Raw genomic sequence first — 18,937 nt, forward strand, 5'->3', positions numbered from 1 at the left:
CTGATCAAAAAACTAAACAACAATGAATCCGGGCAAATAGTTTCAATAGGACAAATCACCTCCTGGATGAAAAATAACAAAGGTCACTACTTCACTTGCACTGTTTTTATTAGCAGCAATTACATTTTCCAACAGTATTTGGAAAATTACAACTGCCTCAATTCATAAAACTGTTCCTTGACACACAGCCAACAGTGTACTTATAAGTGAACTAAGTTTAGCTGAATTGTAATAAGACACGTGGGATCCATGATGATTCTCACTGCATACTCAAAAAAATTAATAATTGTAATAATAACAATAATAAAAAAACAAATAATAATAACAATATTATTAAGCACAAGAACAGTAGGCTAGTTTTAGTTTGGGCATATTTTCAGCAAAATGCTGTCCTTGTAATGTCTTTCAGATTTTGTTACAAAATATAAACCAATATAGCTCGCATTAGGGGTTGGCATTTGTGACCACATATATAAGTAGTAAAATCCATTTCTCTGATGTTCATTGACAGACACAGCTCCTGGTATTCATAACCATTGGAGTATACTGCCCCCTACAGGAGTAGGACACTAGGCAGAAAAGAATTCTGGCTACACCTATGGGCAGTCCCAGGGGGTATACTTCCTCTCTCTGCTATAGCCACTCAGTTTTGTTACAAGCAGTGTTACAAGCAGTGTCAGGAGAGGGGTGGGTACTGTGTCCGCCAATCAACATCAGAGAAATTAATTTTAAGGTAGGTCAAAAGTCAAATTTTCTCTTTCATTTATTGACGGACACAGTTCCTGGTATTCAAAACCATTGGGATTACCCAAAGCAGTGTTAAACATGAGGGGATGGAACAGCAAAACGATTCCCAAGGCTTAACAGTAGCCAACCAGCCTACACGAGCTCAGCCAAAACAACTGGAGCCCACATGAAATAAACAATACACCCTTCAAAGAGGATCAGGTCCTCAACAGCAGCCTGCAAAACCTTGCAGCCAAAAGAAGCATCCGCATATGCCAACATATCAACTTTATAAAACTTTGTGCACCGACGACCAGGTGTCTGCCTTGCAAACCTGCATCACTGACGCCCAGGGCCGCTGATAGGGGGAGACCACCAGCCCTCTTGTAGGGGGCCCCGAGCACACAGGGGGGCCCACACAGAGAGGGGGATTAGTGATGGACAACAAATACAGAAATCTTCCTCCAGCACCTGAATCTGATCTGTCCCTCTCCCTGCTATCTCTGTTGAGATAGAGACAGTCGTCCCTCACTAATCCCCCTCCCTTGTGTGGGCCCCCCTCCCAGCACTGGCTCTAATGTTATCTCTGCTCAGGAGTTTATTTGTAACTTTGTTTCTCTCTCTGTCTCTCTGATCTCTGAGCTCCAACTGCCCAGCCTGTATATTTTTCTCATCTCATCTTCTTTTTTATTTAACATAGTTTTTTTTTCTTAGATTTAGCAGGAATTATGCGAGTTATGTTATATTTGTGTCTGATAATAGTGATTTTGTTGTAATTTTAGCTAAATATATCTTTAATATTTTCTTGGGGGGGCCCTGCCAGGTAGTCTGTAGGGGGCCCCGCGATTTCTAACAGCAGCCCTGCTGACGCCTGATGACGGAAGGCCCAGGAGGCACTAAGCGCACTAGTAGAGTGCACCTTGACAGGGAAAGGAGGAACCTGACCCCTGATGGAATAGGCCTTAACCACCGTCTTTCTGATCCATCTGGAATTGGTCGCTGAGGAAGCGGACAATCCTTTTCGAGGTCCGTCCATGAGCACAAATAGAGAGTCTGACTTCCTGAAATACTCCGTAGCTTCCAGGTACTACTACTACTACTACTGCTTAGACTACATCCAAGGCATTCAAAGCAATTTCCTTCAGAGGTTTAGGCCTGGAACACAGGGAAGGCAACACAATGTCTTCAGTCAAATGAAAATCAGAGACAACCTTTGGAAGGAACGACGGACAGGGACAAAGAACCACCTTATCCCTGTGAATCACCAGATAAGGAGAACTACAAGATAACGCTGCCAGTTCCGACACCCTGCGTGCAGAAGTGATAGCCTCCAAAAAGGCCACTTTCTGGGACAGCTTAGGCAGGGGAATCTCCCGAATATTTTCAAAGGGAGCCTCCTGTAGGGCTGAAAGCACCTGAGTTTCCAAGGCAGCAACGGAGCACGCACTGGAGGGACCAAATGTCGGACACCCTGAAGAAAGGTACGTACCAGGAAGTGTGTGGCCAAAGGTCGTTGGAAGACACCTTCAGACCCAGCACCTGTATGCAAGTCTGGAGGGACGACCATCTGTTAGAGAGCAGGAAGCCAATGTGAAAGTAGGCATCCTTGATTTTGATAGAGGAGAGGAAATATCCCTGAAGCAGGGATGCCACCACCGTTCGAATGGATTCCATTCTGAACTCTGTACCCGCACAAAGCAGTTGAGCGCCTTGAGGTCTAGGATCGGACGCACTTTGCATTTCTTTCTGGGGACTGTGAACAGGTTTGAGTACAAGCCCTGAAAACATTCTGAAGTCGAAACTGGGACAATCATTACTTGAAGGAATAGGGTTTGTACCACCCCAAACAGACTCTGTAAGCGGTCTGGGAAAAGGCACAAGTTGGAAGGAAAAAACCTTGCCGGGGGACAAGAGCGAAACTCCATGCTGAAGGAGCCTTGTTCATTGCTCTGAAGAAGCCCAATCTTGGCTTGCCAGACTAGGTTCGTTTGGATCCTCCTGAAGAAGCCCTGAAAGAATTAGAGCCCTTGTCAGTCGACCCTGAGGGACAAAAAACTTCTTATGAGCTGAGAAAGAAGGCCCACATCTGCCACGAGTTTCCTTGCCCTTAGTAGCCTGTGGAAGAAAAAGTACTCCCCCGTGAGACCTTTAAATGGTGTCATCCAGGGTAGCTCCAAACAGGCGATCTCCTTGGAAAGGAAGATCAGTCAAGGCCTTTTTTGAAGTCTGATCTGCAGACCAGCACTTGAGCCGAAAAAAAAAACAGCGAAGGACCACTGCCAAAACAGAGAGGTGAGCAATCAGGGGAGCCGCTTTTTGCTAGCCTGTCGCCCAAAAGCCATCTCCACCCATGACACAAGGGACTCCAGGTCTGCCGTCAGGGCATGGATGGATGGTTAGGACCCTGAGGGACCCCCAGCCTCAGAGGGGATCAGGTGGGGAAATGTGCTCCAAAGACTCCATGAGTCACCAGAGGTACCCCACAAAGGGTGTAAACCACTGCTAAGGGACAACCACCACTGCGCTGGCAGCCCCACCCGGTCGCCAGGCAGAAAGCACCAAGCGATCCTCAGCAGAGAGGGAGAGGACCCCACCAGACTCACCACCCGCAGAAACAACCACCTGCAGTCACCAGGATAATGCACTACACATGCGGTGATCAGGAAGTGAAGTCCCATCGCCGAAAATCGTTGCCCACAGGGCTCCACTGTTATGGCCCCTGCTATTTTCAATGGCTAATCACAGCAAAATGGCCGCCAGACTACACAAATATGGCTGCGGTTTATAGAAATACAGCGGCTACAACAAAATGGTAGCCCCGCACGGCACCACGAGGCATACAGGGACCCAGGAGGGAGACCAGGCCTCAAGGACAGATCCAGGCAGGATGGGGGGCCCTGGCAGGAGCCCCACCAGGTAAAAGTCACCCTGCAGTCGATCGTCCCGTCGCCAGCGGCGCACCCCCGGCCGCTATCGCTAGTAAGTGCCCTGCCCTCACCCCAAGAATAGTCGGGGACTTGGCATGGGGGGGGTGCCAGCGGGAAAGAGGGGAACCCGGGGATCCGACTGTCCAAAGGAGGGGCCCACGTCCACCCCAAAACCCTCCAGGGGGAGAGGGGGGACAGCTACTCACCATACCAGGAACCAGGCAGGCACCGTTCCAAACAGAACCCCTTTTCATCAAAATGAGAGGGCTGTCTGCCAGGAGGAACACTGCGACTCGGGCCAAAACCTCGCGAGGCGTTTAACTCGTAGGCCAGCCCCCATTCAGTGGGGCTATGTCGCGGCCGACAGCGCGGAGCTGGGCTCTGCACGCACTCGCTGACCAGACTGGGTTGTCCACTGGATTTAGATTATCCAGCCAGTCGCCCAGTCCGGCAGCTGATTGTAGATCTCACAGGAAAAATCTAGGAGAAAAAAAATTCTATCCAAAAGAAAAAAAATTTGCCAGGACCAAAGATCCCAGAAAGGAACTAGGTCCTTACTCCTGCGTAGGCAGAAAAAAACTGAGTGGCTATAGCAGAAAGAGGGAGTATACCCACTGGAACTGCCCATGGGTGTAGCCAGAATTATTTTCTGCCTAGTGTCCTACTCCTGTAGGGGGCAGTATAACCCAATGGTTATGAATACCAGGAGCTGTGTCCGTCAATGAACGAAAGAGAAACTACAATTTACTCTGTAGCAAAAGGTACAGAGGGCACAGGGCTCCAGTGCAAAGAGCTGAACCCTCTATCTTACCCTCATTGTTGCTATTGACATAACTACCCTGTTATGGTGTCACCAGGGGAATTTCAGTATGAATTGTGGGGGTTATTTATTAAAACTGGAGAATGCAAAATCTAGTACCACTCTGCATGGAAACTCAGCTTCCAGGTTTAATTGTCACAGCTTAATTGAACAAGCTAAAGTTAGAAGCTGATTGGCTATAATGCAGAGCTGCACCAGATTCTGAGTGCACCAGTTTTGGTAAATCTACCTCTGTATGTTGTTCCTGCAAGTACAGCTGTCCATTTCATGTCTATTGCATCTACTACTCCATTCTCTCCTGATGTTCTTTCACTAACATCATTAGTACCACAGGCAATATCTTCTGTGATATTTCTAGCACCAATCTAGCAATTTAAAACATTATTTGCAATTATACCCAGTGCATAAAATAACACAAATAACATGTCAATAAAAGGAAACCTTTCAGTAAAAAATATGTTTATAGAATCCACATCCCTCCAAGATAATTGAGGGACAGCAGCTTGCGCTGTCCTTTTGTTATCCCATACTAAGTGGGTGTGTTCCTACCAGAAAGTTCAGGGAAGCTGCACTGAGGTACCTGGAGCCAGCGGAGGTGTACACTAAAGGAAGAGGAAGGAAATTGTATACCAGGGAAGGATTTTTGATTGCTGGGATAGAGTTATGGAAGGACGGGTCTAGAATATAGTATACAATACTAATACTGCATGAATGCAAGCCACCTAGGTGCATAATATAGATTGGACCGGTATGATTGGAGTGTCCATATGCTTGCTATAACAGGAAAACTTGGGACTCCAGGGGCTTCTGATCATTGTAATATTTGCAAGTACTCTGTGAGACTTTGTCATCTGTTGTGGGATCCAATAAATGGTACTCTGGAAAGAAATTGCTTTAGGAAATTCATTTGGATTGAAGGAGTTTGTGTTCTACACCTGTCTGTGCATTCATCTTTCTACAATACTAATATTAACATTAAAAGAGAAATTTGGGGGTTTTTTGGGAATCATAGTTACCTAGGTGGATGCAGCACCTGTTCTCCACCGGCTCTAACACTGAGAACCCGAGCGATCAAACACCGCTGATCGCTATGTTCTCAGAGCTACCTGAGCCCTCTGCTCTGTGCCCCCCCTCTCCCCCCCTCACTGGAGCCCTGGGCTGTAGTAGAGGCAGGAGCAGCTGACTCAGGCTCTCAGTGGCTCGCTAAGATGCTGAGCCTGCTGCCAGTCCAGGGTTTTGTGTGGATCCCAACAACATTGTTGTGATCTTGCCCCAGCCTGGACCACCTCTGTGACGTCATCTGATAGTGGTCTTCAGCCCACTGTCTGCTGAAAACAGATTCGTTCTGCACTCCTGTGATCCACAGAAGTACAACCAATCGAGCTTTGGCTGTAATTCTCCTTTAAATTATTAGTGATCCTCATCATTATTTTAAAACATTCAAGCGGAACTAAACCCTTATATCCTTTTCAGCCAAGGAAGTTGCCATCTTGGCCTCTGATTTCCAACTGCCATGGTGCTGCACATGTGATCAGTTATGACACCAGCCATTTAATGGTTTGACAGTTTGTCAAAGGGCACAAGAAAACGTGGCAGTTAGTATTCCCGGCATGCTGGGAATGCAGCTGTTTTTTGAAACTGTTAAATTAATGGGTTTAGTTCCACTTTAACTATTCAAAAAATGTAAGCGTTTAACATACTAGCCAAATACTTTAAAACTAACCAAAAAAATGTTGTACAGATTGTCCCCACTGAGGCTGACCTTGGATTGTGCATATGAAAATGTCTGAAGGAAGAACTATTTATGTTGTCCAGTGAAACCAATTTCTTCCTTTTAATTTATTAGAGAAGGAAACAAAAAGTTTTTTTTTTTTTTTTTTTTAGGACAGGCAATTTCTAAGACAATGACATACACCCTTTAGGACTCATGGGCAGTAGTAGTGCTTAACTGTGAAAATGTGCAAGGTAAAAAGTGATGTGTAATTTGAATGCCTAACAACTTTATCATTCTGTGCAACACGCTTACCTGAATTTTGTATAAAAAACAACGTGCTCGCATTTTTGTTTTGTTTTTTTATATTGTGGGAAATACATGTTACCTGATATAAACTGATGTTAACTAATGAATAAATAAGTCAACTAATATAAATATAACTCATAAAAACACATGCAAATGTGAAGAAACTGAAGTAGGAAAAAAACATAAAAATTAAGCAAAAGCTCCATTTTGGATTAACAGAGGGTAAAAATTGCTGTCAGTTTTTTGGTTTGACATCGAGGCACCATGTCTCCCACTGACACCAAAAATGGGGCACCATATCTCTTACTGACACCAACAATAGGGCACCATTCCCCCCATTGACACCAACAACTATTCATTCCATTGACACCAACAATGGAGCACTATTCTGCCCAATAGAACCTTTGTTCCTCCACCTAATATCAAAAGGGATGTCTACTCCTCCACTACCAAGAAAATTTCCACCCCCGCTGGCCACCGTATGGCCCCCCTAAAGTCTTAAGGACAATAAACTGGCCCTTTGTTTAGAAAGTTTTGAAACCCCTGCTCTAAGGCAACAAGTATTTGATTTTATTATTATTCTAGTAATTATACAGGATTTATATAGTGCCAACAGTTTGCATAGTGTTTTACATGACAGAAGACAGTACAGTTAAATATACAATTTAATACAGGAGGAATCAGAGGGCCCTTCACCACCACAATATATATATATATTGCAGTTTGCAAGTGGTTTACTGGGATTATGGCAGAACAGCCATCAATGGCTTTCTCATGAAACTAGTCAGAGCGGCTCATGAGCCGCTGGAACGGTTTCTGAAGTGGCAGAAAGGGATGTTCCCGATGTGGCCGGCTGCTCCCATAGGCGATCAAAGAGTTAACACTCTTTGATAGACTCTATGGCCTTGGAGGACCAGAGTGACAGTATGACTTCACTTCCTAACCATGCTAAAAGAAAATTATTATTTTTTCTTTAAGTGAAAGATCAAAAAAAAATATATTTATTTTTTTGATCTTTTGCTTTTAAAGGTAATGAAGAGATTTGGGGTCTTTGTGCTCCCAGATCTCTCAATAAAGAGGACCTGTCATCCTTATTTCTATTTCATCCTTTATTCTTCATTTCCTTTGTAAATCAAAAGTAATAAAAAAAATTAAAGGGGCAGTGTAAAAAAAAGTAAAAGAAATAATAAAAAAAAATTTAACGCATCCCCATCCCTCCGTGCTCATGTGCAGAAATGAAAACATTCATAGTTTGCACACGCCTATGTAAACGGTATTCGAACCACTAATGTGAGATATCCCTGCGAACATTACAGCGTGAGCAATAATTCTAGCACTAAAACTCCTCTGTAACTCTAAACAGGTAACCTGTAAAGGCGTTTAAAGCATCGCCCTTTGGAGATTTTTATGTAGCATAGTTTGTCGTCATTTCACGAGCATGTTCAATTTTAAAGCATGACATGTTAGGGGTCTATTTACTTTGAAAATACAAAAAAACTGGGATAACTTATGTGTTTTTTTTTTTAATTCATTAACCACTACAGCTCCGGAAGGTTTTATTCCTTAATGACCAGGCCATTTTTTGCGATACGGCACTGAGTTGCTTTAACTGTCAATTGCACGTGCGACGCTGTACCCAAATAAAACCAATGTCCTTTTTTTCCCCACAAATAGAGCTTTCTTTTGGTGGTATTTGATCACCTGTGCGATTTTTATTTTTTGCGCTATAAAACATTCCCAAGAAATTGGTTTTTAGAAAAATCAAATGTTTTCATCAATTTTGGCCAATATGTATTCTGCTACATATTTTTGGTAAAAAAAATCCTAATAACTGTATTTTGATTGGTTTGCGCAAAAGTTATAGCTTCTAGAAAAAATGAGAAAGATTTATGGCATTTTTATTTTTTTTATTGTTTTTTACTAGTAATGGCGTCGATCAGCGATTTTTAGCAAACAAATTTGACACGAAGTGACACTTTTTGGAGACCAGTGACACCAATACAGTGATCAGTGCTAAAAAAAAATGCACTGTTACTGTATAAATGACACTGGGAGGGCAGGAGTTAACACTAGGGCTGATTAAGGGGTTAAGTGTGCTCCTAGGGAATGCTTTTTAGCTGTGTGGGGGATGAATGTGCTGAAACACAAGATCTCCCTCTTCCTCTGTGACAGAACCGCCCTCTGCCTTGTTTACGTAGGCGGACAGCCATTCTGTCATTCTCCTGCACGATCACGGGTGGCTGGCGGTCATTGCAGTCGCCAGGCCCTGCTGATTGGCTCCCGCTGTATCTAATCACAGCAGGAGCAGTGCTCCGGCGGCGTGTGTGCGCCTATACATGATCTTGTGCAGCCAGGCCTGCCCTGTCACATATATATGCGGTCGTCGGTCCAGAAGTGGTTACATTTTTTTTTTCCCACAAAAATTGTGTTTGCAAAACTGCTGCGCAATTACCGTGTGACATAAAAAATTACAATGACCGCCTTTTTATTCCCTAGGGTATAATGTTTGGGGGTTATAAGCAATTTTCTAACAAAAAATACTGATTTAAACTTGTAAAGAAAAAGTGCCAGAAAAAGCCTGATCGGGAAATGGTTAAGCAAAATATCATTGTAATCACTAAATCATTTTAAAGGAATGTATCTTCTTTCACCTCTGCATTAGTAAATAACTGGAATAAACATTCTTCTTCAACTCAAAATTTCCAATGTCATTGTACAATTCAATTTAACAATTTAACTGACATGAAGGTTTATACAGTTATTTAGGTGATCGTGTTGCATTATTGTAAGGCTTCACATAACAGATATTTTATGCATTAAAATATAGTGCTGTTAAAAAGATCAAACATTTGTCTGCTTAATCTTGAATTTTATCTTGCATGGTCTGTAGTTTCATATATGACAACTGAAGTGCCATGCAAGCAAAATAAATTCACTGACAGACTTTTATCATGCAAGAATGCATATGTGAGCAAGTACACTTTTGTTATCCACAATGGGATTTGCACACAGAATGTCTTCCTTCTCCTCTCATTTTTTGTTTTTAAATAAAAATAAACATGTTATACTTACCTGCACTGTGCTTGGACACAGCAGCCCAGATTCTCCTTTTTTCGGGTCCTCTCCTGGTGCTCTTGGCTCCTTCCCCTTGACCAGTGCCTCCACAGCAAGCCACTTGCTATGGTGGGGGGGGGGGGGGGGGGGGGGGCAGTGGTGTGCTCTGCCCCGCTCTCTCCTAAATGGCTCACTGGTTGTGAGTGACAGCAGTGGGAGCCATTGAACAGAGCAGGTAAGAAAGACATGTTTGTTGTTTATTTATTTTTAAGCCTAACCATTAATACCACTTTAAGACAGGGAAGCATGGACTTGCTGCCCAACTGAAAGACCTTTTATTGCAGTAACCATTCTTTAGATTATTTTGACCTATATTTGAATGACCTATTCATACAGGCCATGGCGTGTAGTCAGGAGGTTGAGTCTAGCTGCACAGCGTTCTCTTTGCTTAATGCGGCACAGAGAGCTGATAATGTGACTTTGACAATTTTTTTTTTTTTTTACAGGACTTCCATTATTTTATTTTTTTTTGTGCTCCTCCAGCAGTCCTGTGCCTGGCGAAGCACAAAGCATAATTTTAAAACACATCACTGTGCTTCACCAATATGCATTTCAATGTGCAGGGCCATACCACTGTTATTTAAATGACTCTCAGTATGTGAAGACCCTTGGGTCATTCACATAACGGCTAGCTTCTTGACCAAGTTTACATTTGGTGACCCTGCAATTTAGGTCAAAGATCTTGTCCTAACACGTGAGCCTTAAAACTGCTCCGCAGTGTGCCTTTCTACTGTGTACTTAGCAGCTTGCATAGAGTCCGGCTTTTCTAAGTATATTACATGGAATAAACATGGAAAAAATCAACATGGCCTGTACTAATACAGGTAAAGGTATGTAAAAATTCCGCTGAAAGCATAAGAGAGAAATATATGGTTGTTTGTGTTTTGCTAATAATGACAAGTGAGATTCCAGCCATCATATTTCTATTGCTCGGTAAAACATTAACAGAAAAATCTTATTGGCTGATATGACAACACACCCTCCTCATTGCCTGATAGACCTCCGATACCTGCTGCTCTTTAACCATTCTAAACACATTAACAACTGAAATATAGAAAGCAGTTATGTGGAATACAACTGCATATTGTTCTAACTCCATTATAAGGTAATCCAAGAATAACAGAGAGAATTTTCATATGTAAATGTTTCAGCTTATTCCAATCTCATGAGACAAGCAGCTGGTTCAGTTTTAACTGTGCATTGTTTATAAAAATATTAAAAAGGTTGACTACTTATATAGAATGAGTATGACAATATTCTAACTAATATCTTGATCGAATTCTCTTTTTATCTCAGAATGAATAAAACAAAGCAGGTGTGTTGATTAGTCTTCTGTGGATTACACAGGGATACTCCTAAAGAGAGCGCTGTACAAACTACCCGTAACATAAGGTGATCAGCGTGGACCGCTGCTGCACACCACATGTATGTGACCTGTTTACCGATGGCTTGTGGAGTTACAGTTTGTATTTCAGTACATGTTAAACATTAACACGTTAACGTAAGTTTCTATGGGGGAGAGTGGCACAGAAATGCTATCTGCAATAAACTTTATTACTTTCTGCAATGCTTACATTTTTATTACTAACTCGGTGCTAGACTTTGAAAAAAAACACATATATTACCTATTTACAACACATCATATCCACTTAGACTTGTGTCTGATTCACAATGCAAAATCTACATCAGGTAAAATCCTTGGATGCAACATGGAATCATCTTCATGACATTTTACAAGACAACACTTTAAATGATAGTCAAGTCACTACTCAATACTGTATCCCGAAGGAAAGTAAACTGACAGTTAAAGCTTTTGAAGTGACATGTTAGCTTTACTTATCATAACAACAAAGCTGTTTTTACCAATTTTTTAAACCTGAAAAACAAGTAACAGGATTTTCAGTATCTGCCTAGGTAAGACTTGATTTAAAAAATAAGCCTACTAGTTGCTTCAAGTTTAAAAGCTATTGCCAAAGTTTTAGTGACACAATTGGTTTATTTGTTTTCATTTCTGCTTCCGAAAAATATTCCTATATTTGATACATAACCTATATTTTACAGTATATTGCTCAAAGAATCTGCCTCCTTAAAAATGTAAGGATATGGGGAGTAGCTGGGGAGTTAACAGATAATAAGTATGTTAATAAAGCCTAGCTAATGTTGGCCAGTATCATGTACGTCACATGTACGTTATACAACTGTAAGAACACAAGGGAAGACCAGCAGTACAGGAAACGATCAGACAGCCTGACCTGAGCCATAAAAGTGGGTGATCCGATCTTTATAATGTGTTCACATTCAAAATTCTATGTAAAAAAATGTCAAATTCCAGATCCTTTTAGGCAGAACCTTAGTACTCTCAAAAGCAAAAACGAGCAGGCCATAAAACAACCACATCTGATGTCCTCATTTTCTATCCTGTTTAATGTATAAATTTTAAACAGAGATTAGTCCGCTTCCCCTCTCATACTGATTGGTTATTGCCACATGGTTTCTAAACTGTTCAATGACTGAGGATTACCTAGAATATGAGTGCGGTAAAGTGTCTTCTGTAAAAACTCGCTGACAGACAGGGTTTTTTAACAGAAGAGAACCTAGAGGTCTCTTCTATCATAAATTACCCCCCCTGCCTGTCAGTGGCTAATGCGTTCTGAGCCGTGCATTTGCAGCTTAGAGCACATTTATGGGCTGCTCTGCATGCCGGAGCGAAGTGACTCTCATGAACATGTATGGGAGTAATGTCACCGCAGCCCTGCCATTCAAGTGGCTGAAGATTTGGAATTCGGAAGGAAGACTGGGTTAACATGGAAGCACTGTGTACCAGAGAGAGCCGATACAGCCCAGCGCTGGAAGGCTCCATCTGTAGGTAAGTCTCTCATAATGTACTTTACTACCACTTTAAAATTATACAAATCAGTGAAATAATGAATAAACTATTCAAGATTTAAAACTTTTTACACATAATCATGTTGTATATTAGACTGCTCTAGTAATGTAAACCACGCCCAAATGCCACACATAAAAACACTGCAACAATAGGAAACTGTAGGCCAAAAAAAAACATGAAATACAACAAAAAACACCTAAAATCAAACTAAAATTAAATAATTTCACATTCCAGCACGTAGAGCAGCAATTCTTGCAATAATAAAATAATACAAATACGATCAATGTTTCTATTAGGTCACACCCATTCATTTCATGACTCTCTAGTTTAAATATGTAGCAATTACAGTCTTATGCCATCTCCTGTCTGGTGTAGTCACAACGTGACTACTTTCTTACTCACCTTGACACGTTTTCTGGAATGTATCCTGGACCAGGAAAACCATCATTTCTTCTAGATGACAATGCGCTCTGAGACAATTCAGAATGAGTTTTCCAACTCTCAACTAATGAGCCAACGGAAGGGAATGAGCTTAATTGTTGGAAAGGCTGGTCTCGATTGACAGGCCTAGACAAGGAGATAGTCCCTTGAGCTCCAATTCTGTAGTGAAATGACTGTCCACCTGAGTTAACACCAACGATGGCTGAGGAAGGCATAGTGTTCTCTGGGTAAAACCCACTATCGTCCGCCTCCTGTTTAATCCCCATTGAGAGCCCTTGACCAGAAAAGCCATTACCTTCACAACTGCTAACAAATGATGACATAGGTGGTCCAAGAATTCCAGAAAGGGAATAGTAATCTTTATCATCCATGAAGGTAAAGTATGAACCATCCATAAATGGAAAAGGATTTCCTGATGAGGTGCTTTTAAAGAGAGAATTAGAACAAGTGTTTTTACCCGGCTCTTGTTTTATAGAGATTGGAAAAGATGTATCGGAAGCAACCTTACCACGATCTCCAAAACAGGAGTCAATAAAAGTCCCATCTGGATCAGGCTTGATGAATTTCACCAAGCTCTGCGTACTGCAGTCAGTAGTTTCATTCTCCAGTACTTCCATTTTTGGAAACAAGAGCTGTTGGGTGCCTTTTTCTTTAGTTTCAGTACCGATACTGGTATCAGTTCTACATTCTGAAGACAAAACGGCAGAAGAAAACCCCAAAGTGTTGTGTGCTGGACTACAGATAGAAGAACCCATAGAACTTGCAGCAGGGCTAGAAATAGAGGACCTGTTATTCGCATTGGAAGGACTGGAAAGAGAGCATCTTGTGTTTATATTTCCAGGACTAGACACGTTAGGCCTCACTGCGATATTTAATGGACTTGACACTGGGGATTTGATACTGCAGTGACTTGGTGGACTTGAAATGGGTGATCTCAAACTACTTAATGGGCTAGACATGGGGGATTCAGCCGTGTTAGTATGTGCAGGACTATGAGAAATAGAACACCTATTGTCAATATTTGGTGAACATGAAACAGGAGTTCCTTGGTTGACTGGACTATGAACTGTAAAATTTCCAAAGTTGGATGGACATGTAGTAGAGGAAACAGAGTTAATTCCAGTGGGACTGCAAACAGAAAGGGCCATATTGGAGGGGCTGTTAGTCGCTGGACTCTTCTCATTACAGGAAGATGGACTCCTTAAGGTGTTACTGTTAAGTTTACCATTCACAGAATTGTCAGCATCTAGAATAGAGCTTACAGTTTGATTCTGGCAGTTTATGGGAAAAGTGCCAGAAGGGGTTGGCTTAAAAAACTTAACAAGATGTTCCACATTCTCATAAGTATTCCCAGGACCAATCATTCCTTGGTTTTGCTGTTCATATGCAAAATCAGCATCCCGTACAGAATCCATATACAATCCCATAGACTCCGCTACCGTTGCAGAGAGTTCTTTTGACTCTAGATCAGTCTTAAGTTCCTGGGTCAAAGCACCAGACTGATTATCTTGCTGAAGGCAAGGGAGAAGATCTTGCTTTTCTTTCACCTCTCTTTCTGGGAGATTTTGTGGAAAAGTGCTGGGTACACAGCTAACATTAACAATTTCCATGTAAGTGTTCTCAGAGTTTTGCTGCCTGGAAGCTGAGGAGAATTCCATAGACTGTGGCACCTGTCCCCATCGCCTCTCCATATCTCCTCCTTCCTGGAAGCCGTGAAATCCTTTGGTCTCCATACCTGAAAAATGTAATAAAAAAAGTCAGTGTTCAACCCTTACAGAGTAGAGCTCTGTCCTATATTTGCTTCTTATCAATGAATATCAGGCTTTCTTATTTAGGAAGATAATATATATATATATATATATATATATATATATATATATATATATTATAAATATAGACACACACACACACATACACACACACGTACACACTATAGCCTTATCTACAGATTTTTTTTTTTTACTAAATTCTAAAGCAAATATTTTAAACTATTCAATTTCTGTTCATTCAATCTTTGTTATGCGCATACAATTGGGAAAATAAAATACAATTCTGTATAGGGTGGCCTTGTAACATGCTTTACAGAATACACTTTTGGAATTATAAAAATCGAATATCTTATTATTTATGGTATTAGGGTTTGAACAAACTACCATCTGAGGAGGCCTGTAATAGTGCACAATGCTCTGGACGGTGGTCTGAGGAGGCCTGTAATAGTGCACAATGCTCTGGACGGTGGTCTGTGGAGGCCTGTAATAGTGCACATTGCTCTGGACGGTGGTCTGAGGAGGCCTGTAATAGTGCACATTGCTCTGGATGGTGGTCTGAGGAGGCCTGTAATGTTTCACAGTGCTCTGGATGGTGGTCTGAGGGGAGGCCTGTAATGCACAGTGTTCTGGATGCTGGTGGTCAGAGGTCGGCAATGCACACAGTGCTCTGGACAGTGGTCTGAGGGGAGGCCTGTAATGTACACACTTACAGTGCTCTGGGTGGTCTGAGGAGGTCTGTAATGCATAGTGCTCTGGAAGGTTGTGAGCCAGGACTCTTGGAAGGCCTGAAATGCACAGTACTCTGAACGGTCATCTGAGGAGGAGGCCTTTAATGCTGCACAGTGCTAACTAAGCACACTACAGTCACAACTCGCTACCTTGCTTGCTAGGAGCGGAAGCACTCATGGGCTCTATAGGCAGAGCTCCAGGGAAACCAGAAGTCGACCTTGATAAACATCTCTCTTTTACATTTTCGCTTAATTTTCGTTCATTGACAAAAATGGAATTTATTTTCATCACAGTTTTCATCAATTGGTAAAAATGTGGGGTACTTTTCGTTTCGTTTTCATTATTGGAAATATGCCGCTGACAAAAAATATGACGAATATGTTTTCGTCAATGAAATTAACACTGGTGTCAGAACAAGATCCAATTTCACTTTTGCTGTCCCGATAAAGAGGCAGGAAGTGGCAGGAATCATTTACTGAATAATTCAACAATGTAGCATAAAATAGCAAAAGTAAAAAGAGTATAGTAAGTTAGTAGCCCTTAGTGATAAACTACATTGCAGGTCTGTGAGAGATATACCTAGACTATTTGTTATGGGTTACTGTACTTTACTAAAGAAGTTTTTTCAAACCTTCTGAGTATTCTGAACCCTGACCACTTTCACCCACCCAAATGCTAGGTCCAAGCAACTCAGTACATGTTTGTGTTCAGCCAGTTTGACTGTGTCATTCTACCGCAAATGGTAGATACAATATTCAGGCTGCACTTGCCCTTTGTATAAACCAGCACACATGAACAAGCTCTAAAAGTCAGCCTTTCAATCTGTAAAATGAAGAACTGAAATATACATTAAAAGCTCCAAACTTTTGCCTATGTCAGAATCTGCATACACATAATAGGTTTAAGTTTTATACTAAGACAGAGAGGTTGATTTACTAAAGGCAAATAGAATGTGCACTCATTTTGTGCACTCATTTTCCACAGAGTCTAGTGAATGTGGTGAAGCTCTGCTGATTTTCATCATCCCAACGTGCTATTTTTTTATTTTTTTTTTCCTTGCGCCTGATAGGGTATTTTTTTACAAAGTGAACGTTCAACACATTCTCTAAGGTCTGGGGAAAATTAGTGTAACTGCCCTTGCAAAGTGCATAGTCTATTTGCCTTTAAAGTATATGTAAATCCTCACCTTGTAATACAACCTATTCAGTTTCAAATAGAAATGAAAGGCAACACATTTGTGTGTGGATTAAAAAAAAAAATATATATATATATATATATACTATAAATACCTTTTTCCCCTCTTATACAAGTGATCACATTCCTTTTATGAATGGCTGTGCGGGGGGGGTGTCGGGACAAGTCTGATCATTTGACGAAGAGCAGCCTGAGTTCCCAGCACAGCTAGATAACTGACCACGCTGTGCTCTCCTGCTTAGTGTGGCAAGTTTTAATAGGAAAGCAGAGGGACTGGCAAGAACACCAGGGATTTCACACAAAGGGGTTGATTTACCAAACTGCATTTGCACTCTGCAAGTGCAGTTGCTCCAGAGCTTTCTAAATGAGCAAAAGCTCTGCTGACTTCCATTATCCAATCGTGAGCAAGCAAAAAATTGGATTTTTGACTTATCGTAAAATCAATTTCTCTGATGTTCATTGACGGACACAGCTCCTTATCTTCTTCACCGTTGGGTTATGCTTCCCCCTACAGGAGTAGGACACTAGGCAGGAAAAAAACTTGACAATGCCTATGGGGCAGTCCCTGGGGGTATACTCCCAATCTAGCCTGTAGCCACTCAGTTTTGTTACAAGAAGTGTCAGAAAAAAAACTAATCCATAGAGGGGTGGGTGCTGTGTCTGTCAATGAACATCAGAGAAATGGATTTTACGGTAAGTCAAAAATCCCATTTTCTCTTTTGTTCATTGACGGACACAGCTCTTTATCTTTTTCACCGTTGGGATAACCCAAAGCATTGTCATGAGGGGTGGGAACAGCAAGAAAAATTTCCCAGGTGGCCGTCTTGCAAACCTGCATCACTGATGCCTGATGACGGAAGGCCCAGGAGGCACTAAGCACCCGAGTAGAGTGCGCCTTAACAGGGAAAGGAGGAACCTGACCCTTAATTGAATTAGCCTGAACACTTTCTGATCCATCTGGAAATGGTCGCAGCAGAAGCAGCAAACCCTTTTTGAGGTCCTTCCGTGAGTACAAATAGTGAGTCTGACTTCCTCAAAGACTCCATAGCTCCCAAGTAACCCTGATTGCCCGAAACCACATCCAGGGAATGCAAGGCAATTTCCCTAGAATGTTTTGGGACATAGGGAAGGCAACACAAGGTCTTCATTCAAATAGAAATCAGAGGCGACCTTTGGAAGAAACAATGGACAGGGACGAAGAACCACCTTATTCTTGTGAACCACCAGGTAAGGTGAACGACAAGACAACGCTGCCAGCTCCGACACCCTACGCGCAGAAGTAATAGCCACCAAAAGGCCACCTTCTGGGACAACGCAAGCAAGGGAACTTCCCGAAGACTTTAGAAGGGAGGTTTCTGAAGCACCGACAGGACCAAATTGAGGTCCCGCGGCAGCAATGGAGATCGCACTAGAGGAACCAAGTGTCAAACTCCCTGGATAAAGGTAAGCACCAAGGAATGTGTGGCCAATGGTCGTTGAAAGAAATCCGCCAAGGCCGAAACCTTGCCCTTCATGGTATTCAAGGCCAGGCACTGCTTAACTCCATTGGAGGAAAGCCAATAAGTCAGGGAGCAAGGGTGAACCCCAAGAGATTCATACCATGCAATGTACGTCTTCCAAGTACGATGGTAGATCTTCCTAGAGGTAGGTTTTCTAGCTTTTAACAGGGTAGGAATCACCTATTCTAACAAATCTTTATCCTTTAGCACCTGGCTTTCAACAGCCAAGCTGTTAAAGCCAGCGACTGTAAAGCAGGATTGAAGATTGGCCCTTGGGACAGCAGATCTTCCCTGAGAGGAAGTCTCCACGGAAGTCGTTGACCAGCTGTACCAGATCGGCAAACCAAGACTGGTGAGGCCAGTCTGGAACCACTATAACGACCGGAATCCCTTCTGCCTCGATCTTGCGCAGGAGTCATGGCAGAAATTTGAGAGGGGGAAAGGCTTAAATCAGAGGATACTGACTCCAAGGAGCCACTAGGGCATCTGTGGCGTTGGCTACCATGGCCGAAACCGTGCCACAAACCTCTGTATCTTCCTGTTGAGACGAGAGGCCAACAGGTCCACCTCGGGAGTACCCCACCGAAGACACAACTGATGAAACACCTCCGGATGAAGTGACCATTCCCCCTGGTCCAACGCCTGTCTAATGAGGTAATCCACTTGCCAATTTTCCACCCCATGGAATGTGTACAGCAGAGAGAGCTAAAAACAAATCATTCTGCCCACCTTAGAATTCTGGCTACTTCCTGAGCTGCCAGAGCACTTCTTGTGCCCCCTTTATGATTGACATAGGCCACGGCCGTGGCAT

The 18,937-nt window shown here is 42.4% G+C and overlaps 1 protein-coding gene across 2 annotated transcripts in view; it reads right to left on the reverse strand.

Annotated features, from left to right (window-relative positions):
• NR3C2 (nuclear receptor subfamily 3 group C member 2) overlaps window positions 1-18,937 on the reverse strand; it is a 544,471-nt gene that overhangs the window by 498,667 nt on the left and 26,867 nt on the right. For both annotated transcript variants that reach the window (XM_082261285.1, XM_082261286.1), the window contains exon 2: window positions 12,897-14,670. In XM_082261285.1, coding sequence (XP_082117411.1) covers window positions 12,897-14,670 — 1,774 coding nt within the window. The remainder of the gene's footprint in view (window positions 1-12,896; window positions 14,671-18,937) is intronic.

Source organism: Pelophylax lessonae, assembly GCF_965119305.1.
Source record: "Pelophylax lessonae genome assembly, chromosome: 1".
Lineage (NCBI taxonomy): Eukaryota > Metazoa > Chordata > Amphibia > Anura > Ranidae > Pelophylax > Pelophylax lessonae.